General features: G+C 47.5%; 2 protein-coding genes across 3 annotated transcripts in view; both read right to left on the reverse strand.

The window, feature by feature from the left end:
* Positions 1 to 218: 218 nt before the first annotated feature.
* On the reverse strand, positions 219 to 7588 carry hspb8 (heat shock protein b8). 2 transcript variants are annotated; one of them, XM_053871120.1, is made up of 4 exons: positions 7444 to 7588; positions 6893 to 7352; positions 4986 to 5049; positions 219 to 466 (listed from the first exon to the last, which is right to left on the reverse strand). In XM_053871120.1, the coding sequence occupies exons 2-4, from the start codon at positions 7320 to 7322 to the stop codon at positions 292 to 294; spliced, it is 669 nt and encodes a 222-aa protein (XP_053727095.1). In that variant the 5' UTR covers positions 7323 to 7352; positions 7444 to 7588; the 3' UTR covers positions 219 to 291. The 2 variants fall into 2 exon arrangements, with proteins under 2 accessions (XP_053727095.1, XP_053727093.1); XM_053871118.1 differs by having other exon boundaries at positions 6893 to 7563.
* A 1344-nt stretch (positions 7589 to 8932) lies between these two features.
* Positions 8933 to 23344, reverse strand: part of srrm4 (serine/arginine repetitive matrix 4) — a 41836-nt gene continuing 27424 nt past the window's right edge. Inside the window, exons 2-13 of the mRNA XM_053870927.1 lie at positions 22350 to 22481; positions 19365 to 19448; positions 19214 to 19294; positions 18956 to 18982; positions 18336 to 18386; positions 17326 to 17403; positions 16555 to 16714; positions 12811 to 13106; positions 12041 to 12193; positions 11852 to 11953; positions 11630 to 11779; positions 8933 to 11404 (exon numbers count right to left, since the gene is read on the reverse strand). Of these exons, the coding sequence (XP_053726902.1) occupies positions 11152 to 11404; positions 11630 to 11779; positions 11852 to 11953; positions 12041 to 12193; positions 12811 to 13106; positions 16555 to 16714; positions 17326 to 17403; positions 18336 to 18386; positions 18956 to 18982; positions 19214 to 19294; positions 19365 to 19448; positions 22350 to 22481 (1567 nt within the window). The 3' untranslated portion in view covers positions 8933 to 11151. The remainder of the gene's footprint in view (positions 11405 to 11629; positions 11780 to 11851; positions 11954 to 12040; positions 12194 to 12810; positions 13107 to 16554; positions 16715 to 17325; positions 17404 to 18335; positions 18387 to 18955; positions 18983 to 19213; positions 19295 to 19364; positions 19449 to 22349; positions 22482 to 23344) is intronic.

The raw sequence follows: 23344 nt of genomic DNA on the forward strand, positions 1-23344 counted from the left end.
GCAGACTGCATCCAGACTGACGGAACATGGTGTCTCACATGAGTGAGTGAGACCTGCTGTTCATAATCTGTATATAAAGAACTGTGATGGTCTCCTGAGCATCGACCAGAGCTCCGAGCAAAGATGTTCTGGAGTGTAGTCCACTCTTGCTCCATGGTCGCATCCTCATCGCGAAGACACAATGACAGCAAACAGACACGCAAAGAAATCAACGTCTTTATTCTCAGTAAATCAGATAAAATACAAAATCGCAAAGCAGCTTCCATGTCAACGTTTCAGAGTCCGAGGGTCTCACACCGCTGCGGCTTCCTGGGGCTTCAGGACGTCCGTCTCCGGGGGCTCCCCGCTCTGAGGGAGCTCGCCGCTGAAGAGGTCGTACGGCGGCGTCTGGCGAGCTTCGATGATGAGGACGCCCTCAGGGGACAGCGAGGCGAAGACAGTCAGAGGGTCCACGTCCAGGGGGATTCTGCAGGAGAAGGTTTCAGAGGAGAAAGAGATAAGAATTCCAGCGACATCATCAGAACCCAACTGTCCTTGGGCAGCGGAGGTGAGAATAAATTGATGACATTTTCCTCTGAAAAGACTTCCACCAAAACTGGGCCAAGGACTTGCATAAAGCGAACAAGAGTGAAGGATCTTCAGTGTATTTGTGAAGCGGACCATGAATGTCTTTATGAACTCTGATTAGTTCTCAAAGCTCTCTCTGACATTTAAGAGTTTTTGATGAATGAGTCTTTCAGTGTGTAACTTCACCACTCAAACATTCGCTCCAGACCCGCGGCGTCGTCACACCAGGGGTCACACTCAGCTGTCCGTAAAGTTGGGCTGACTCTTCATGAAATGATGATAGGCAAGGTCTCATAACTGAGCAAGACACAAGTGGAAGTGGAAAAACAAAACCTCGGCACACAAGAGCTTCTCCTTCTTTCATCATCAGTAGTCGGTCGTGTCCCTCGTGTTCGGACCTTTCAGGTCTGCTTGCTGAACACCCTCCATCTTGTTCAGGGTTCTCATTGCCCTTGTTGTTGTGCTCCATGTTTTGCTCCATAATTCTCTCAAAATGAACCGATAAATTACGACGGCATCTACAGTGAGCAGACACTAACCACTATTCCAACATCTTGTCTATTCATTTTTTTCTGTCATAAGCCTCGAAGCTGAGGAAACCAGGATGGACGTTGAAATTAAACACAGAGCATGCATGTAAAGATATACCTGTGAGGATCAATTCTTGGAAACATGCCTCCTTGTGGGGATCTTTTGCTATTTGGGGCTATTTGTCGGGACCCATTGCCGGTCCCCACAAGGTTTAGTGTCACCAAGTTTGGATTAGGCCCTGGTTATAGTGAGCCATTTGTTTTGGATGGTTCGGTTTATGGGGAGAGGCTGGGGAAAGCATGAAAGTCAAGGAATGTCCCCACAAAACTTAAAAACATAACAGGTATGTGGGTATGTGGGCATGTTCTGCCATACTTGTGAGTACCAAATCTTGATAAGCCACCTTCTTGTGAGGACATTTTGGCCCATAAAACGTCAGAGTCCTGGTTTAAGTTAACCATTTGGTTTGGATGGTTATCATAACTCTACATTGACATCATGCAGCAGAAGCAGTAAGGTAAGTATTAAGTAATGTACAAAATGAAATGATAAAAAGTGGAAAAAGCAAGGGCAATGATTTGTTTTGCAATTTAAAATCATGAAAAAACTAAAATGATATAATTGGCTTGGAAATATTCTGAAAAAAACTGTTTTTGTGAAGTGGCTGAAGATGGAGTGAAATGAAAAACTAACAATCTGATGATCGATGAAAACAAAAGACAGAAACATGGAAAATGTGAAAATATGTCAACAAATAAAACTCAACAGTAAGAAAGAGATCTGACAGGAAACAATAAGAAATAGATATGATGGGACATGACAGGAAAAACAAAAAGAAACTAGAGCTGTCAATAGAGTAACATTTTTGATCTCATTGAATTGTACTAAAGCGGAGTTAACTCACAATTAATGGGAAATGAATCACACATTTGGCATCTGTTCCAAATGTAACTCAAAGGAAGATGTTATCAACAGCAAGCTACATTTAGAGCAGATAGAAAATGTGAGAATAACTTGCCATTCATCGCGAGTTAACTCCCCATTGTGTGATTAATTGAGATTTGAATTGGAATCTTTTGACAACACAAAACAGCGTTTCAACTCACACTGACGTTTCAGACGGACTTCTCAAACGGTCTGATGTTGGCAGGTGTGAGAGAGGAAACCAGAGCTCATTGATGACGACGCACGTCTGTCTGTAGAAGCTGCTGCTGTCTTTCTTCATGACTCCACTGGAGCTGAGCTATTGTGCACGGCAGAGCTGGATAATTGGCTTCCTAACTTCAGACGGCAGAGAAGTGTCAGCTCCCGTCGTCGCCGTTGATTTAGGACAGGGGGGCAGCGGAGTGACACCACCAGTTTGCTACGAACCTGCTGCCGGTCCTAATATGGTGCCTCCTGGAGTTCATGTAAACACCAAGCAGAGCAGGAGCAGGCGAAGGTCGGGCCGCTGACTCATTAGAGACGAGCCTCGGCAGCTTCACACGCTGCTGAGAAGAGCGACTCACGAGAAGCTGAGAGGAAGCAGGGAAGGAAGAAGATCCTCGGCCCTCATGTCCTCATTCATCGTCAACTTCACTGTTGTCTTCCTCTCCTTCATGTCCAACATTCCTGGTCCAACCATCTGTTCTCCTAACTTGGTCTCCAAACTTCTGTACATGTCCATCTGATGGTCTCCTTCCTGATCTTCTCCTCTCTCCAAGCCTGAGTATCTTGCCCTCTGACTCCATCCACATCATGGTCCACCTCTACTGTCCTAGCCTCTCAACTGTCGTCTCCACCCAGCCTGCACTTCCTTCTTCACCTCCTCCTTCTCCCTTTATTAGATAATGGATAAACCTTGGGCGCCACTCTCGCTGTGTATCAAGCAAATACTGCACACATATTTACACAGAGCTCAGACTCACAAAGACAATGAGAAGCTGCTGGCATAGCTTCAATGTTTCTTGACTGAGAAGAAGGAGAAGAGGGAACTTCAACCAGCCATATGCTAGAACCACACGGAGACAAATGTGCACTGCAGTAGCGGGAGGGAAATGTGGAACTCACTGACAAAGGAAATGAAAAACCTAACCTACAGTCGAGGGTTATAGATCTGGGCCAAGACCTGCTAGGTTGGAGAGACTTCAGAGAGCCGAATGAGCTGAAGGATAGCAACACACAACACAACAAAAAGGACCTCATACAGACACAACTTCATACAACTGCTGCTCAGGAAAATAAGGTAGTGGGAATGAGGGGCAGAAATTCTTCTTCAGTATGTTCACACTATGCTGCGTGATGCAATAACAATTATTAACTCAGCTGTATAAAAAGTAACTACAGTGAAGCCATGTTGCGTAATAGTTGTACCGATGTCGTACATTTTCATGTAAAGTGTTAGAAATACACATTGGTTTGAAAAAAGGAGCCAGATTGTGACAGACGGCTGAGAGGAAGTTATCAGAGCAGCTTGGGAGTTTATTTACTTCTGGCACACTTCACATCTCGCACATTGATTCAGAGCAGCTGCCAAAACGTTTTCCCCACTAAACCCCGGTCCTGACAGCGTGTGCGCGGGGAGACAATGTGTTGGACACGCTTCCCACCAAGCGCTTGTCATGAGGATGGAAACAGCAGCGACAGATTCCAGACCGCGCCGCTGCGTACTTCACATGCCAAACACGGTTCGCTGTCGCTGCTGGCGACCCTTGCTCTCGGGCCCACGTAACCTCAGCAAGTTGGGTCAATAACTGACAATCCACTGCTGTGGGTTCATAGCTGACCCGGTGTTTCAGAGAATCCCCCTGAATAAGGCAAACTGGAGCCGGTTCAGAATATAGACTTGGATGTTCCACCCCAGGACAGTGTCACTCTTGCATGACAGAGAATTGTGATGGAATACAGTCATGCACTTGAGACTTGTCACCGCTCGCTCCTCTGGTCAGAGGGTGGCGACTCAATATGGACCATCTGGAGTCCACCAGCAGCAGCTTGCTGAAGGGGTTATGGTGCCTGAAGATGCTCCAGCCACACTAATTCCTGATGAGGAGTGAGTTTAACTTCTGATGAGCGATAAGTGTTAGCGTGCTAATGGCTACGCTCAAAACACTCTGACTCTTTATTTGGCTGAACTGTGTGTCAGTGCGGGCTAGAGGGAGACGGAAGGGCTCGGACTGGGTCATCGCAGCCGACAGTGGTAAATGTTTAGATAATGTTTACCACAAAGACTGGTACATTTTAACCCCAAGCACCCCCCTGAACCGGACGGCTGTTAATGATCGAACATCTCTGCTCTCAGCATATCTCAGCAGACAACGGGTCCCTGATGGAGGCGATTCAATTAAAATCCAATTCCAAGTTTTGAGTCTTGCTCAAGGATAACACGACCCTGGAGGTGTGGAGAATTAAACCAGCAAACTTTTAATTGCCAGCCGACTCTTTGCTTTGGCTTGTGACACCGCGTGTGATTTCCTTCACACTTGTCACTAATAGGTGGTCCACCTCGGTGAGCGACGCTGGAGCGCTGACATCAGCGTTTCTGTGAGCGAAGACCTGGCTCTCTCTGGTTTGTATTTGGAGGACACTTGTTTCGCAAGTTTCACCATCTGCTGGTGACAAGTTTTGCTCGTGTGTTGGAGATCGCAGTAATTGGCCAACAAAAGTAGCAGAACGTCAGAGGAGGACTCGCACCAGTGATCATTGTCTGCTGGCCTTAACAAGGGGACGGAGGTCGGTTTCTGGTGGAGGAAAAACCCCAAAAGCTGAGGAAAGGGTTTTGTGTAGAAGCTGAAGAAGCAATCAAATCACTGGACTCTTTCAGAGAAAGTGCTTGTTTGCAGCTAAATGATGTGATCAGATGTAATGTCGCGGTGACCTCACAACAGCCACACAGAGGAATGACTCACTGTATCTTCTTTGTGAAATTCTTCGTCACGATTCCTCCTTCTTCCTGCTTCTCTTCATGTTTCCCTGTTCAGGAGTCAAAAGAACAGTTGTCACGACCAGTGATGAACACGAGTCAACATTCAAGGATGTTTAACACTCAGCAATTCAACTACAGCCCCTCAGAAACGAAGCTTCCCTCTCTCCTGAAACCTTCACCAGATCTTTACTGAGGTGCTCCATTCCAACTGAGACGTCACCTATGCAGAGTGTCCAGGGGCTTCATCCAGGAGGCATATGGAACAGAGCCACCTCAACTGCTCTCTCTTCTGAAAACAGGTGCTTATCTGCTTGGTCATCTCCATCCTTCCCTCACTCAGGACCAAGATCTCAAGATACCACACAGGTACTGGACCTCCACCCCAAAGCACATTCAAACGTGCCGAAGTGGTGACTTCAGGGCTGAGTTCCATCCTCATTACAAACAAGACTTGTTGAGCAAATGACCGTGAACCTCCCAACATGAGCTCATGCCTCTGTGTGAACTTAGCAACGGTTGTCATGCAGATCAGCGATCCTGAAAGTCAGAAACTTAGTGGAGGAAGAGAACATGTGACAAGCTTTCATGTTCCTCTGACAGACGGAGAGTGACTCCTTCACTCCTGGCTGCACTCGTTCGCAGCTGCTGTGAAGCTGATGAATGTCAGCACCACTGGCCCCTCCTCCCCCTCACCTCCTCCCCTCAGCTGGTCTGTTACCAAACACTCCCTCCCACCCCCCGACCCGTCTCTCGAACGTTCTGGACTCTTGCAGACACCAGGTCATGATACACACTTCATCTTCACGTTGGAGTGTTTTGGTTGATGGTCTCCAAGTAACATGACGTTTCCCTCCAAGTTAAATCTCAGGAGGTGGCGTTCCAAACATGTTGTGTAAGAGGCGACGGAGAAGTCTGTGTTCACACAATGAAAGAGAAGGTTGCAGTCTTGTTGCAGGTTGCTTCAAAAGCACAGCAACATGTCTTCCTTCCTTCCATAAGCTTTTTCACTCACTCTTTGTTCTACTAAAGAGTTTAGGAACAAGCGCAAATTGTGTTGTAGCACACAATCCTGGACCTCCTCCTGGGCAGAGGGAGGCGCTGTGATGTGATATAAGAAACGTCATAGAGGAAAGAGGACCCAGATCTTCACGGAAACTAGAGCGACTTGTCAGTTGACTGGCTCAGGGACAAATGAGGTCTGGTTTTTCACCAAAACCCGAGCATCTGGGTTCCACAGTAGTACCAGGGAGCACCAGTGGAACCGAAGCATGGGGAAACACGATCCCAGCACGGGCGAAACTGCAGAAATAAAGAGTCTATTTCTAGATTCTTCTGCGGAGCCACTTGTCTTCTTGTAAACAGAGACTGTTGTCATGCTTTAAATCTAAATCGAGCGCGAGCGAGGGAGTGATTCTGCAGGAATCTGGAACAGGTGCTTGAGGATCTGCCCGGCTGCTTTGGAGTCACCCGGGGAATCTGTCCAGCACTTTCTGGATCAAGACACGGGGCCGAACGACTGCACCGGTCTTCGCTTGTGCAGCTGCTTCCATTAGGACTGAAACACTGTTACTGGGTTCAAAACAGAAGCCATCAAAACCACAACACACTTCTCAAGATGGCGGACGACTATGTCAGAAGCAGGGTTGATCAAAGACGGAGGGAGCACCTCTGAGTCTCTCTTGGATGAGTGATCTCCAAGTGAGACACCCTACAGACATTGTTCTTCTGTTCTACTGGTGAAAGCAAGACCATAGATGGACCTGACAATGTCTCTTGGCTCAGCTCTTCAGTCACCACCATCAATATCTGGCACTTGTAAACGTCATGAGAAATAATGAAGGATAAAAGAGTCGGTGTTCTTAGCAACAAATACTTTGCAGGACCGCTCACCTGAAACCTCCACAAACCCGTCCCTGGTTTTGACGTTGAGCTCCTCTGGTTTGAAACTGTGGACGTTGACGCAGACCTTCCACGGTTCCCCGCCGGTGGTGATCGGCGAGCTGCGGGACGACGGTTCTCCGTATCGGCTGGTGTAGAGGGCGGGTCCGCCGGGGCCGGCGGAACCCGGGCGCTGAGGGAACCCGGAGCGCAAACTGCTGCTGAAGGGCGAGGAGCTGAGCCGCGTCCCGAGCCGCCCGGGTCGAGCCCATCCCGGCCAGTCCATCGACAAGTCCTCCGGGAAATGCGGCATTGCGAAGTCCTCGTCCATGAACCGGGACGCGATCTGGTCCCGGAACGGAGACTGATCCCTGAACTCCCCGAATGGATCCCGAGGAAACCGCTGCCTGTTCCCCATCGTGTAGTAATCTCCCTCCGCCATGGCCGCGCTCAGGTCCAAACTGAGAAAGTTCTGAAGCAAAGAGAAAACTTTATGACCGAAGTCCCCGCGGATCAACGCGCATCAGCATCCGAACAACTCCAAGCAAACTCCGCTAACTCACTTCTAGGAAGAAACTGACGTCGGGTCTTCTGGCTGCGGGGTTTTAAACCAGCTGTCTGACCCCGACGGTGAGTCTGCAAGAGTCCAGAAGGACCTGGGAGGGTCCGGCAGGCACGCGCGCTGCAAAAAGACGCGCAACTGCAGCGCGTAAAACAACCGCGCCTCCAACTTCACGACACCTCCCACCCCCCGGTTCCGAACTCTCGACTCAAGACTTCTCATCCAAACACGACACTCTCATATCAGAATAAAGGAGCGTTGGTTCCACTGAGACGTCGCTGAGGATATTTTTTGCAGCGGCGGCGCAACAGCTGAGACGGGACCACCTCCCTCTGCCCAAATCCAGGCCTGCCAGTCATGAGCAGTTGGATCCTCCTGCTGGTGACTCACTCACTTTTTAATAGCAACTCAGGACCACTGATGTCATGAAACATCTCCGAGGAGCGGCGAAGATGTTTGACTTGGCAGGTCATGACATCGAGAATAAGAATGACTCCGTGCCTTCTCATGAACCTACTAAGTCACGCGTCTATATTTGATCACTGAGGTGGCCGGGACCTTCGACCTTCGAAAAACTTCGAAACACTTACAAATCGCATAAAAAATATTATTATCTGTTTGACTTTTTGTGTTTTAAAGTCTCTGACGTTATTTAATTGTTGTTAATAATAATAATTGTTAATATTTTTTGTATCAATGTGTTTTAGTCTCTGTGATATTGTCGACTATTTGTTTAAAAAAATTGTCACAAACAAGTTTCAAACACCTTCTTTTTATGCCTCTACGTATTGCTCTCTAACAATAATAATAATTAATGTTTCATTTTTTGATATGATTTTCTGGATTTTTATTTCTGTTATTTATTGTATAGAATGTAAAAAAATAGAAAAAAAAAATAGAATGTTATTTCTATTTTGTTTCCCTGTTGATCTTTTGTGACAGTGAGCTCAAGCATGAGCTTTATTTCAGTTCAGTTTTTTTTCTCAGTCTTTCTCTTGCCTCAGAAATTTAGATCTTACTGTATATGGATTATGACTCGCCTCTCTCTGGACGTGTGAATGGTGATCAGCCACTCCATGTCTGAGACTCTGACTGGTTGACTGACTACAGTGTGCTGACGATAGAGGTGAGACCATCCCCAGGAGGAAGCGTCTTGTGGATGGAGACATAGACATGGCTCAGAGCTGTGTCAAGCGTCAAGAGGAGGAGAAAGAGCTGAGCCAGGAGACAGAGCTCTACACTGCCCGCTGGGTTTCTCCTCTCACCTGGGGTCACCATCCTTGGAGTGACCCAAAGAACCAGCGCTGCACTGTCTCAGTGAGAGGAGCTCAGTCATCTATGAGAGACTCAGATCACTCCTGAGAATTTCTCTCCGGGAGGAGTTTCATTTCCAAGCTTCGCCGAATCGTCATGAGCAGTGAAGAACTTGTTGATGAGTGAAGGGAGTATTTGATGACAGCACACGATAGATGAGGAATAGAAACCTGCTTTATTGAGGAACATCATGAGGAGATACAGATGGACACCAGGTGTGAAATAAAAGTTTGATTTGACACTCAGCGACGAAAGTCAAAGAGTCAAAGCCACATTCAAGTGAAGTAGTCTGTACATTGGCCTATTTACAGCACGCTTCCCTCTGAGAGTCGGGCCGGAGCGGCCCACACAGGAAGGTGATCGTCATGGCGACCGCTGGCTCAGAACACGCGGTGACAAGAGACATCATCATCCGACTCTCCTGGACGACTCCGGTGTCAGATTTCCCCCTAATTCCTCCAATTTACTTGACAGTTGGCAGAAATCGAGTGAGTGTTCGGGGCATAGAGAGTGGAGACTGTCAGGCCCGGAGCGGTGACACGCTGGAGTCGTGACCGAGCGCACACCTCCAGATCCTGGTGGCAGAGGGGGGACTTCTAACCAACCGTGAAACAGCCTCCCGTGGTAACTGCTTCTGGAAATATTTTTATTATCCACAGGACACTCGCTCCTGAAATACTCTATTGTTTAAGGAAAATATCAGTTATGCCTACAATCATTTCATTTTATAATTTATTATATTATCTATTTATTTTTAAATATAGTCCCTTCTTATTGAACATATACTCTACTATTAAAGATTTACACTTTATTTAAATGCAAATCATTATTTCTAAGATGTCTATTTGTGGATTTTTCAACAGTAAAACTTATTTCCATATATATCATTAATATGTGTTGTTTTCTTGTACTGATTTTATATAGAAATATTTTATTTGGTGTTTTAATCACACAGTTTCTCCCTGATGTTGTTCTTCCGTTAACCATGAACCCTTTAATAGTTCACAAGAAAGCTGCCCTCCAAAACATATTTTCATCATATGAGACAGACAGAGACAGCGACAAATAAATAACATTACAGAACTACAAAAAGTTGCATAGGAACATTACCAAGATGGTCGAATAACTTAATAATTTAAACACAGAAAAATGAACTGAGAACATTGTTACTTCAAAAACAGTGCAGCAAATGTTGAATTTCCTTTCTTTGTCAAGTACAGTATGAGGATGAGTGAAGGGAGACCACCACATTGGGGTGAACACAGAAGAGAACAGTTCTGGACCTCAGAGATCGTGCACCATCATTGCCAGTCACACACATAAATGTTGGGACCTCCACCAGGAAATCTCTGGCATCAATCTGCTGTATCAGCTGACATTTTTCCACTTGATCTGAGGACAAATTAATTTGGCATTTGAGCCGACAGGCAGTTTGCTGGATGTCAGATGGCGCGATGTTAACGATGCTAACCGCGGCTCTGCTAACAAGCTCCGCCGTTCATGTCTTTACACGTTGCACAGGATAACTGAGACGTCCATGTACATTGACATGAAAATGACCTGCGCTGACTGCAGTTTAGTCAGAGTCTATCTAGCCACAGCTGGATAGCACCACTGTGCTAATGGCTACATTCATCATGATATTATTACATTAACACAGGGTCCAATCCCAGCCGCTACGTGGGCAGCGAGGGACACCCTGGACTGGACTGCAGTCAGTCACAGGACAGAACACACATTCAGCTATTTAGCGTCTAACCTGGCTCAGGATGAACCTAGTTTCCTTGCTAGCCTGTGTTCACAGAGAAACTGGACTGGTTTGGACCCAGCTGCCCCAAACAGAGACCAACTGTGGGAATCTGGTCCACCAGCTCACATAAACAAGATGAGCTTGAAACTGACACTTGTAAAAACTAGGTCAGCGAAATCATGAATACATTGTGCGTTCAAATGTAGCCATTAGCTTAGTGATGCTTTGTGGAACACTATGTGAATTAGCATTAGCAATTGCTAGATTCTCTGTAAAGAATGGAAAGACCCAACGATATCTTGGCACATACCGCAGGATGACATCGCCCGACAACACATGAACGGTCGTCCCTAAAGTCTGATTTGGCAAATATTTCAAGACAAAAAAACAATAAATAACCACATAGTTGCGCAGGCTTTATCTCACTTTCTAATGTCATTTTCTACAAAGGTCTATTTACATCAATAATTTAGCAGCAAGTCAAGTTAACTGTTCAGTTTCCATGGTAACCAGGTGGATGAACAGTCTGGAGCCGTTGATGAAGCTGGACGGGCAGAGCGAACACTCCGGCTGTGAGCTGACGGGTCCAAAACATCTCTCCTTCCTGCGGCCTCACCCAGGAGTCCTGCAGAGTCTCTGCGCAGCCTAATGTCGGCTCGTCTTGTGGCGCCTGTCAAGCGAACTTCGACTCCGACTGCGACTGAAGACGGAGTTCCAGGAGGAGCTGCGGCTGTAGCTTCTGTAGGAGGAGTTGCTGCGGCTGCGACTTCGGCTGAGGTCGTGGATCGGACTGCGACTCCGGCTGCGAGTGAACAGGCTGCTCCAGGAGGACACGCTCGAGCAGCGGCTGTTGGAGGATGGGCTCCGCCGAAAGTACGGGACGGGCCGCTTCCGGGCGCTGTGGAGATAAAACTTGTGATTTGACTCTTTGAATTTGATGTTCTTATTCTGACAAAATGGCTGGTGTCTAAGCCACAACCAAGATCCTGTTGACCTCTGCATGGCATGCACCTATCGTGGGGGCAAAGTGAATACACAACATTGACCCACAGAAAATAAGCGACTGCCTGTTGGTATGAAGGCGCTTCATGGAGAGTAAGGTACATTTCAGGCATGAGTCTACCTGGTGATCCGACGTGCCTCCAGATGGCTGGGTGAGTCTCGTCTCCTTTTCTTCATGGGAGAGTAAGACCTGTGTCGTCGCCTCTTCCTGTGACCCTTGTGCTTTCTGTTTGTGGACCTCGTGCTCGGCGATCGCTGCCGCCCTCCCTTTCTGCAGGGAAAAATGAGGTGTGAATACGACTTCGGCAGCTGGAGAGAGCCCTGAACATTGAGATGGCTTTACTTGTCAGGACTATGTCGCGAGTAGCTTCCTCTGGAGCTCATGCTGCTGATGCTGCCTCGACGCCTCCAGTCAGGCGAGTGACTCGGTGACCGAGAGAATGTGCTGCAATGAGGAGCCAGGAGTCAAATCCATTCTGCGACTTGCTAAGAGGCGACGGAGGATTGTCTTGACTTGTACTCAGAAACAAACCTGCATGATGATAAAGAAGGACTTCGAGAGTCAGTGAAGGAATGTCGCGAACTCCTGGACGACCTGCTTCTCCTGGACCTTGACTCTGGACTTCGTCTAGAAGATTCCTGGTAGCTGGATGAAGTTCTCACAACTTCCGCTGTGCACTGGTCACTGCACCAACAACACAATCACGGGGTTTTCAGCAGTCAACAGCAGAAAAAAAAACCCAAACTATTTTGACATTGCCTCATTATGTTTTCTGGACTAAAAGAACGAAATGGCAGCAGACCCCTTGTCTACAGGAACATTAGCCAGTACAACAGGGTCATAAAGGCCTATGCGGCATAGCACCAATGGTTGTGTGAGCTGCCTCTGACAGGTCGCTGGTGCAATACCAGCTCTACACGTTTGTGTTAGTCCCTGTGCACAACGCTCTTCTCGAGTGCTGGTTCAGATGGCGCCCTGTGCCGTACCTTCTGCCATCAGGGTGTGAATGTGTGATTTGGTGTGGGTGCGGGGAAGAATAGAAAGTGCTATAGAAGGCCGGTTCTAAAAAGGGTATTCCAAATAGAGAGGTTCGGAATTTCAAAACTGGGCACTGTATAGATCTAAAGAGATGCAGGATGCAGGTTCTGGCAGGTGTATGGGGACATTGTTTGTTTTGACATTGTTTGACCCCCCTGGAAGGCTGTCGGCTCAGATAGTATTGAAAAAAGCATGCTAACATGAGCTGCAGAGGAGGGTAACAGCAACTTTGGATACAATGAATTTCAGAAACCTCTTTGTACCTTTTTCCATTGCCTGCGAAGGGGGAAACGCTGTCATAGCCCTTGCAGTAGGAGGCGTAGCTGGTCACTGAGTTTCCAGAGTCTGAAACATTGTCAGTGAGTTTCTCTGGCGAGGTCAGGCGGCGACAGACATCCGTCTTGCCGTCAGAAACATTTGAAGAAATGCCAGCTTTGCTGGACGGCGGCGAACAAGTGTCATTCCCAGAGTCGTAGTCGTGCCCCTCCTCGCTCTGGATCAACAGATGCCGAGAAGCTTTCTCTCTTGACGGTTTGCTTCCTGCTCTCGACGACGAAACCTGCCAAAAGACAATCAGGCCGAACTTTAAAAACCAGAAGTGCATTCAGCCACAGCAGCTAAAACCTGGTGTGATGTAAAGTTCTACAGTTACAGATGATTCCCCTTCAAGGTGTTCCGGAATACACTTTCAGACAGGAAACGTTAAGAGATCATGCAAATCTAAGGCATGCCAGTAACCTCTGCAGCTAAACTGATCAAGTGACAGAGGAGAGGTTCAGAGATAAATCAGAGAAGAGAGAAGAGGGGAGAGAACTACGCTCTAACTGCCCAGTGAAACAAGAGCCCTCTGGAATCCAGGAACATTGAACAGACATCCTAAAGATGAGAATTTCAGACAAAGACAGATCCCATCAGTCAAACTAAGAAAGCCCTCAGAGTAAGACAGACGACTCAGCTCTTTCTCCTGGCACAAGTTAAATCATTAGCCTGCACCGAACCTACAAGTAAATCCCTAAATTTGCGGATAGCATCGACTTACCAATCAAGATTTCCTCCTTAAGTAGGTAAGGTGTAAGAAAAAGGGAAGAGCGGGCAACATAAGTGCATCATTAGAGTTAGGAATTGCAAGAAAAAGACAATAACCCCCTCTTCACACCCAGAGTCGGCCCAGATTTTAATGGCGAGTCCCTTTTTCTTTCCTTAATGCCATTGTTTTTGGAGCGAGGATTTGCTAAGTGCTTGGAGGTGGACTGAACGGCTCACTAATGGAAGCAGGAGCTGCTCGCTGAACTCTGTTCTCTTTCTCTCTTAGATGAGGCGGGGTCAAAGGAATGCACTTTAAAGGGACCACAGATGCATGCCACCCGCCACTTTACTTGGTGTCCCAGGCCAAAGCTGCGGGGGAGAGACAGCCTGACCTCAGCACTGGTACGAGCAGTGTTTTGGCACAGACCGGAATGGTGCATACGTTTTTTGTTGGGGGATCTGAAAGGTAACCCAACAATAATCATGGGATTCCTCTTGATTCACAACCCTGTCTTTTAAGGGGTTACATCTGAAGAACCGCTGCATACAGAGACCTTCCCATGCTACAGTGGAGTGCAGGAAGCAGAGAGGACGTCCAAGGGTTAGTTTGTGTGGTGGTGGGCATGATAATTCTAATGGGGTTCACTTAGGCTGCTATAAAAGCATCAGCAACACACGCTTATGATGTGTTTTAAGTGAAATATAACTTTCTTTTCCCTTTCTCATGCATCCCTCTTTTTTGAGACTTCTTGCCACCGTAGATCAAGCTACTTGACTCAAAAACTCTTTGAGCTGATCAGGCTGAAATAACCAATGTTCCTTTTCAACACGTCCTCACTCCCATGGTGTCATATATTGACGTTGGAAAAGTTGCGTTTTGCATCCAATACTGACGAAAAAGGCAGCCTGCAGCGTCGCATGTTGACACAGTTGTGAAAACAACACAGAGGTTGGGGTCAGGGTAAGCTGATGCATTCTACATTGAACAACATTTCAATTGCTATTCAAAGGCCATCAAACGGCTGTGCGCTTTAGTAGTCTGAGCAACGTTACGAAGAGCCACGTAAGGGGTTACAAATAGCAACTAACATACAGTGTAAATCAGTGAAGAGAGTTTCAGCACGTCTTCCACTCGATTCACACCCCTGCCTGGAAGCAAAATGTGTTTGTGTGTTTTTGGAACATGGCGTACCATCCAACACACTGCCCCTCCTGAAACGCTACAAGGGAAGGAAAAGGTTCTCTCAGTCCATTGACATACGTAGACTGGTCTTTTTCGTGAGTATAGGATGCAAAAGTCCACTTTCCTAACGTCAATACAATATGCCCTGAGAGTTCTTTTACATGTGACGGTCCATGGGAGTGTGCAGGTCATATTTCCCCTTTGCTTAGCTTTCTCAGGTGAAGCGCTGATGTGTACAGATGATGTGTTCAAGAGATGTTTTACAGGATTGGTGTGTGGGTAGGGGACAGCGCTAAACTGACACCTATGCCACCAGCCCCAGGGATAAGCACAGGAGGAGGAGAGTTAGTGATGGGGAACCAGGTGTTGAGTTGCCAGTAAAGCCCGGGGACCGTCATTTCCCCAGGTACCACTTTGTTATCTTTCAGAGAAACCCGTAAGCAAATCCTGCTTTTCTACTTTCTCAGTTGATTGTGAAACACATCTATGGTCCCTTTGAGAAACAGAATGGCACCAGACTGTACCACCCCGCCTGACCACACTGTGTTGTGAACCTGAATCAGCTCAAAATTACTTCATGGTTTCAGGTGATACCTACCTGAGCCTCCACAGCCGGCTTTTATTGGGGAAGAAAAAAATCAGGCAGTCATCATGCGACAGTCCACGTGAACACCAATGACATCACCTCTGTGACAATTCATCGCTAGGATCTAATAATGGAAACCCTGTAGTGTGTAATTAAAACAGCATTTGGCCTGTTAGCATGACTGACTAACCACTCTGAGTGACAGATCTACCACTGCCCTCATGGTACCTGCGATGGTGTGGAACAAGAGCTGGCATTGGGGAGTGAGTTTGGGAGGTGGCCTGGGACCTTTTCAATTTTCGGGTTAGCGAGGAGATATTGGGAATACGAACAGCTGGTTTCTCTTGGCTCTTTTACAGACTCTCATCCAGGCGTCGATTTGAATGCACTAAGAACAGTGAACACCGATGTAGGAGCCTATAACTCTCGCTGAAAGTGCAGATTAGTGCCTCAAAGAGAGAAGACAACTGACCTATCAACAATTAATTCCGGTTGCTTAAAATACAGGAGACAAAGCACTTCCTGTCCCTGACTTTTGCTGGCTTACTCCCCTCGTGTAGAACAATGAAATTTGTTGATATCTTTTTTTCCTCTCTTTTACCACCGTGCCTCATTACTCCAGCCGCCATTGGCAGCAGACATTGCTGTGCATGTTATCACATTTCATAAAGTCATGTGACATGTTTGGATACACACTACTCTCCTTTTAAACGAGAGTGTAATCTTCCTTTACTGGTTTCAGGTTTTTGGTGGGGGAACATGTGGCCAGATCTGTTCCTGCTCGCCCTCTGGTGTGCTATAGGGATGCGCTGCCTCCTCAGTCTCCGCTGGCTTTTGGAAAGGTGTGGAAAAGCTGTGTGTGTGTGTGTTGCTGCCACTATCCGGAAGGGTGTTACCACTTCCTTTCTTTCTCAGATCCTGCTGATGGTGACCTCTAGGCAACCTAGAGTAGCCACCTCTGTTCCAACCTTCCATTAGATGGGGACGAGTCTCCATTCCACCCATTGTTCAGAATGGGCCATGTTCTGGCCCCTCTTTGTTAGGGACATGTTGCCATCTCGGGCCACTGCTACAAGGTGTCATTTCCACTACTTTAGACGGATTCGCGGACACCTCCTTTCTTCCTGCTCTGACACACTGCCACCTCACCATCTTTATAGCTTTATGACTGACTTCTACTGAGCAAAGGCCGACAGAGCTTAAAACACTTACACTGCATGACGAGAGGATGGAGCGAAATTTGGGAGCCGTTTTACACACTGATTTGTTTGCAGGTCTCCACTTCATGTCGAGAGCTCCATCGCTGTCTTCCCTGATCGAGCTGTAGTCGTCCTCCAAAATCTGGTGGACCACTGACCTCCGCTGATAATGTCTGTTGGGGAATATCACAGAACAAATCAATGTTGAATTCGAGCCGTTGATCAATGCATTTCTCCGCTCAGGAAAGAGAATTTGAGAGGGGAACAATGATGCATTCATCTGGATGTTTCCACAAAGATAGGGGCCAAACGGAGCAGGGCCACTGTAAACTGTGGGGGGCAGTGTTGCTGTTACGACCCGATACGTAGCTGTATTGAGACACAAAGAAGACAAAACAGTGGTGGAATTTAACAGCTTTAACAGCCTCACCAACCACCGCTTCCTACAACGCTGCCTCTGCTTTCCCTGTTTTGTGCAAGAGGTACATTATCGATACTTCTTCCATAGTCGCCATGTTGGATTTAGAGTTTGTTGTTGTCATAAACTACTCCCACTCCCTAACATATCTCCAGAACAACATGTGATCAGAGACCAATATTGGCCTGCATCTTTTGAGCGAGTGCCAATCACAGTGAAAATGAAGCCACTTCCTGTAGGTGTGTGATTAGAGATCAGGAAGTCACCTCTGCTTTATCAGTCATCGCGCTGTGTCGTGTCCGGAGCTCAGCTGACTGATAAGATAAGGCTGTGGGGGTGGGGGGAATGGGGAAGGGAGGGTACTACCTGTCCTCCGTGGACGACTGGCTGGAAGAAGAGTCTGACCTCCGATACTGTCGCTTCCTTCTGGAGTGAGTCCGAGAGCTTGAGGATGCAAAACAGAGTGAAAATCAAACACTTGAATGTTGAGCTACTCGCTAGATTGAAGCGACCATTTCCTCATCACTTTTGCAGTCACAGGGTGTCAGGTAAGGGACACACTGGAAAGGTCTGAGTCTATCACAAGTCACCTGGCCTGCTGCACTACCACAATGTGCTGTTGTAAATAATCATTCAAGCTGTTAACACTCCTCATCTGATCTGGTATGAACAGGTCATGGTGGTAGCAGGTGAAGTAGAGAGATACGTCCTTGTCTGTCCCCTCCAGGAGGAACAGAGGTTCTACTGTGCGCATCTCCTGGATAGCTGAGCTTCCATGTCTGAATCCAGACCTGCAGCAGGTCAAACTCTTGCATCTGTGATCTTGTTCTCCGGGTCTCTTGGAAGTTGGTGACTACAGGTGAGAGGAAAAGACTTTGTCTTCTGCCTCAGCTCTTTCTCCACCGCAGAGTCCTCATCACAGAAGACGTTGCATCTCCTTCCTTCACTCATGATCAAGACGCCAATATACTACAACTTCCTGGTGTTGACTCTCACCTCCAACCTTTACCCTTTCCTCATGGAGGACCATGGTCTCAGACATGTGGGATCATGTAGGCTTCGTATGAGGAGCCAAGTGGCCAGAAAACAGAAGGGGAGCCAGAGCAAAAGCTGACTTTTCCAAACTGAGCTGAGTTGCGACAGCAGACAGTGCAATCATGCAGCGTAGCAAGATCACAGCATGAAATTACTTTCTCATACTCCCTCCATCTCCGTCTCCTCGTGGCTCAAGCTCTGCACTTCCCTGTCGCTAGAGTGTTTTCAATCTAGCAAATCTTCTCTGTCTGCTCTCCGCCGAGATGAAGGACACACCTGCAGGGGGCGACTCTAGTGGAGTCGGCAGGTACGTGACTCTGGTGCAGCAACCGCAGACTGACCTTTTCTTGTGCCGGCGCTCATCCTTCCGCTTGTGTTTCAGACTTGAAGAGCTGCGAAGATGAGAGGGAATAAAATGATGAGCCGACAGCTTGTTGGTGCGCCGCATGTCATGCTGACAGAAGAGAGGTGAAACTCTCATTCATGTAAGTGAACAAAGACATCTGTGATTCCACTCATCACCTTCTTGAGAAAAAATTTCACACCCGTCTAAAGTCAATGTTTGACCTTCGCCTCGCCACTTCAATGTTGGATACGGTACAATTCAACATCTTCTGATGTTTGCTGTTTTCACCCCTCAAGACTTGACAACGCTGCAGTTTACTTGTCTGCCACCTCCTTGTTGTACCAAAGTGTTGTTTGATTTTCCCAGATTCAATCTCTTTTTTGAGCTGACATACATGTCCTCTGATCAACTAACGCTCCCCAACATTATTTTTTATTCCTTCATGTAGTCATTTTCAACCCCTTACTTCGGAGGTGAACAGTTACACACACCCAATGGGGCCACTGAACCCCTAATGTATGAGGCTCTTCCGAGTATAATCCTTGTGAAATCTTCAAATACTTCAAGGCAAATATTAAAAAACACAGGGCTACTGAAACAGTTTAACAAACGTACCTGTGTTTTGACTTCTTGGAGGAGTACCTGGGGAGAGGAAAAAAATAAACAGAATGACTCATCGATAAACTCTTACAGACATTTACTCTGAAACAGCTACTGTCAAAACCAGAAGTAGTTTCTGCTTTGACTTAGCTTTTCACTTGAAACTCGGAACGTAACAAGACCAAAAATGACCAGTCCACTCTCGAGTGACAACACACATCTCAGGTGAGCAAAGTCAGTCTTGCCCAAAAGATTTGCAGACCCTGATGTTACCTGTGCCTCCTGCTCTTCCTGGTGCTCTTTTTCTTCTTCTTCTTCTTCTTCCTCAGCGGTGACAGGCTTCGGGATGGAGACCTGGCGAGAGGGAAGCGAGCATGAAACACTGCGATGCTTCCGTCCAGTCAGGCTGCTGGCCGACGCTGACCTTCGCCTCTTCCTCTTCCGCTGAGACTTTCGCTTCTTCTTCTTTCCCTTGGATCGCGGAGTCAGGTCTTCGTCTGGGGACAGGCTGTGAGCAGAGATGGAGCAGAGGTGACTTTTCACGTCCAGTCGAGGAATGGATTTGAAATGTGAACTCTGTGAGAGTCCAGAGGAACACCACCTGAACCCCTAACAGCTTTTTGCAAACCATTTAAAAAAGGAACTTTACGTCTTCTGATTTTATCAAGCAGGAAAGCAGCAGAAAGTGAAAGTGCCCGTCAGTGTGTGAGCTACAAATGACAGGATTCCGACATCATGTTAGTGTCTGCCCTGCAGAAGAAACACATTTGCATCTTCACACAAATGTAGATGAGTTGAGGCATTAAGGGGTTAAGTTGTGTTAATTGGTCCAATTCATTGAACAATCCACAAACAAGGTGTGGAAGCCAGATACCGCAAATGTCCTTTGGCTCATTTGGCTGCACTTTGGCAGCCTTCCAGCTCAATATTTAGCAATTTGGTCAGCTGGAAACAGTGAATCTGCGATAACAAGAGGCTCATTAATTCAACATGGGACGATGAGGAGTCCAATCCTGTTGTTCCAGTTCTGGTGAAAGCACCTTCAAACATGAGAGATGCTCAGTAGACGCTGCCCCCAAATAAGGAAGAAATCAGACAAGTTTGTTGGTGTGGCAGTGTAGCAGCTTCAGTGGTTGAATATGACGTAATTTCTACAAAAAACTGAATGTTACTGATGTTATGAATGTTTATCAGAAACTAAACTGAAGTTTAGTTTAAACACAGCAGCTGAGGAACCTTGGCGAAACGCAGAATTAGTATAGATTAGCAAAGAGCAGTTTGAAATAATCCGGCGGTTCCTGCTCTGCCGACTGGTTCCAGACTCGGGAGGTGCGGGTGGAGCAGGCAGGTGTGACTGTGATCGCCACGAGTCCCGACAGTGACAAACGGCTTCCCACCGTGATGTATGCGACCGTGGGGCTCCAGAGACGCTGGGCGCTTGTTTCATTGAATGCAGAGGTCTGTCTCGCGGAAATAAATTGTTTTTCTTAGTGCAGTCGGCAGTTTGGGAGCATTAGAAGCTGAAATGCATTAGGAGTGATTAGGCAGACCCGAGCGCGGGACCCTCTCCTGGTAATGAGAACACTTTGTCACTCATTAACACCTCGCCACTCTGACTTGGGGAGCAGTTACCTTTGTTGTTGCCAGCCAAAGTTTTGAGGAGGCGCGGGATAAGAGCAGGTGATTGTCTGCTTCAGTGGGAAAGGTGATTGAGCAGCGCTATCGAGGAAGAGAATGGGGGTGATGTGAGGGGAGGGGTGCTGAGTGGCCACCATCTCCCGGAGCGCTGGGCAATCACTGCACCCAATACAAATCTGCATGTAACTACATTGCAGGTGTTGTCGAGGCGGAAAGTCGCTAGCAAGAAAGGCAATTCCTCATCATCTGGAAGGGAGTTGGAGAGTCAGCAGTGGTGGTGCTCCTCTTGATGTTCGATGCGTCTTTCATGTCGAATTTCCCCTCTGTGGGACTAATATGGGACATCTGGTCTACTCATACAAGGTGAAATCATGAGGTGTTAGTAACCAGAATGCCACCCGTACCTTCAGCCAGAGCACCATGATCTTGACTGGGAGTCCCTGCCCTCACGACCATTACGCCAGTGACCTTGGCATGTAGGAATGCTGGGGTGTTCCCAGGTCAACAAGTGCTCTGGCTCAAGCACGCAACCAAGGGGAACAATGTTGCAGACCTGCCGGGCCTGCATGTGGCACTGAAGTGTGCTCCCAATAAAAGGGAGACGTGTTGTGGACTTGGCTCCAAATGGACAGAGACAGTCGAGAGTGTCCAGGGACAGTGAGTCGGCTGCACCACGCTGCATCACTAGCTTGTTATTTCTACAGTTTGCTTTGACACTGATAGACACTGATTTGAGAGAAGAAAAGTTTGGTCCACTTTAGAAACTTGGGTTTGTGATTCTTCATTCTCAGTGGTTTACCAGGAGCCTGTTGTCTCTGTAGCTCAAGGGTTATTTGCTACCCAGTATCATGAGAGAGGAGACAGGATTCTGTGTTCATGTTTCCGGTAAACATCTACGGAACAATCTCAACCTACGTTTAAAAAAGGGAAAACAATTGTCTACAGTATGAGTCACAGAACTTGTGGTTACACGACCAACACCCGGCTCTCATGTGGACGCACGGTGCATCCTTGATCTGTCCGAGGGATTCCTCCCAGTTGGAGGTGAACACTTCAGGAGGGATAGGACAAGAAGCCTGAGCCAGCTTCTGTTGTACAGGCATGAGACCACAGGTGAGCTTGGTCTTCTGGCTCAGCTCTCTCTTAACCCTGACACAGAGCCTGCGCACTGAAGATGCTGCAAGATACTCCTCCACCGGGGGGGACTTCCTTGACAAGACATAGCACTCTGTCCTAATTGAGGACCACGGTCTCAGACTTGGCGTCTGTCCAGTCCTCTTTACATTCAGCTCTGGCTCGATCATCACGCACTAAACCTCTGCATCACCGCTTTATCAGAGACGCAGACCTTCTGAAGTGATCGTTCCTCTGACGGCAACAGACACGTGTGATTTCACAAAAGGCTCACATTCTTTCAAATGTGAGCAGATCAAACGCAGTGAAAACTAAAATTGATCCCGGCATGTCGCTCTCTCTTTCACATCCGCAGCGGAGGAGCGTTATCAGACGCCTGCATGCCTCCGTTCTCGTCATGCTTGATGTGGAATTAGAAGACAAAAAAAAGCCTGCAAGCGAAAGTCCATCCGGAGAATTTGTGTTTATCGTCGTGTCTTCACGATGCGGCTTTGCTCGTGTTTTACATGTCGCGAGCTGCTTCCCTGCTGTGCAACAACAAGCACTTTGAAGGTGGGATTAACGTGCTCAAGTGTTTGTTGTTATTGGACGTATGAAAACGGACGGAGGAAATGAGCTGAAGTGGCCTCTCACTCACCTCCTGACCCGCCGGTGTCGCCGGTGTTTCTGTCCTTTAGCTCTGACCACGCCGTTCAGCTTGGCCTCGCCCACCCTCAGGTCGGCTTCCTTCCTCTCGTCCGTCTGAGTTTGACCGTCTGTAATCTTTGACCTGCGAGAAAGGGAAACACGAGTCAGTCGAGCCGGATCTCAGACGTCCATCACAGTTTGTGTTTTTCTCTCCCTCCGCAGTGTTTGTGCCGGAGGTCAGCCATTTACCATTCAAATCGGAGTGTCAATAAAAATGTGGTTATTTACATGCTTCAGTGGAAGTGACATTTCAGGTAATGCAGTTTCCTGTCGCATGCCAGATGCCATTTTCATTGAATTGTGTCTCACAAATACAGTATTTTGGCCGTCAGGCTCTGGTGCTCACCGATGCTTGGATTCACTGAGCCTCAGTCAACTCAGAAGAAACACTGGCAGATGACAGCATTCACCAATGATGCAGCACTTTAATGGAGCTGTGTAACCTTTGAGAAAGGCGTATGGCACAACACCATGTGCATGAATCAGAAGTTTCTGTCTCTGAGCTCACTCTCCTTGAAAACACAAATCTGTTTGTGGAAAGATGAACTTACAGAGTGTCTGGACTAAGAACAGGAAGCTTAGTTAATGACTGCACGTTCAGTGAAGGAGGTGAAGAAGAGACTGCAGCCAGGGTGGACAGAACAGAGCAGCTTCATAGGACGGTGAAGGTCACTGCTGTTGAGACTCAGGAGTCAGAGTCTGAACTATTGCAGTACTAGAACCATTGAATGCATTTGAGAAATAGTGAAACAGTACCAAAAAAGTGATACCCCCACTTCTCATCCAAGGTTGGGTCACGGAGGATCTGCTCTGAGTCTCTCCTGGATGACTGACCTTCTCTCTCAGAGAGTCCAGACAGAGAAACTCTTGTTCTCTGCGTCACTCCAAAGCTGGTGACCACAGGGGAGGGGAGAAACCCAGCGGTCCGTGGAGAGCTCTGTCTTC

The sequence above is a fragment of the Synchiropus splendidus genome, chromosome 7, assembly GCF_027744825.2.
Source record: "Synchiropus splendidus isolate RoL2022-P1 chromosome 7, RoL_Sspl_1.0, whole genome shotgun sequence".
In the NCBI taxonomy this organism is placed as follows: Eukaryota; Metazoa; Chordata; class Actinopteri; order Syngnathiformes; family Callionymidae; genus Synchiropus; species Synchiropus splendidus.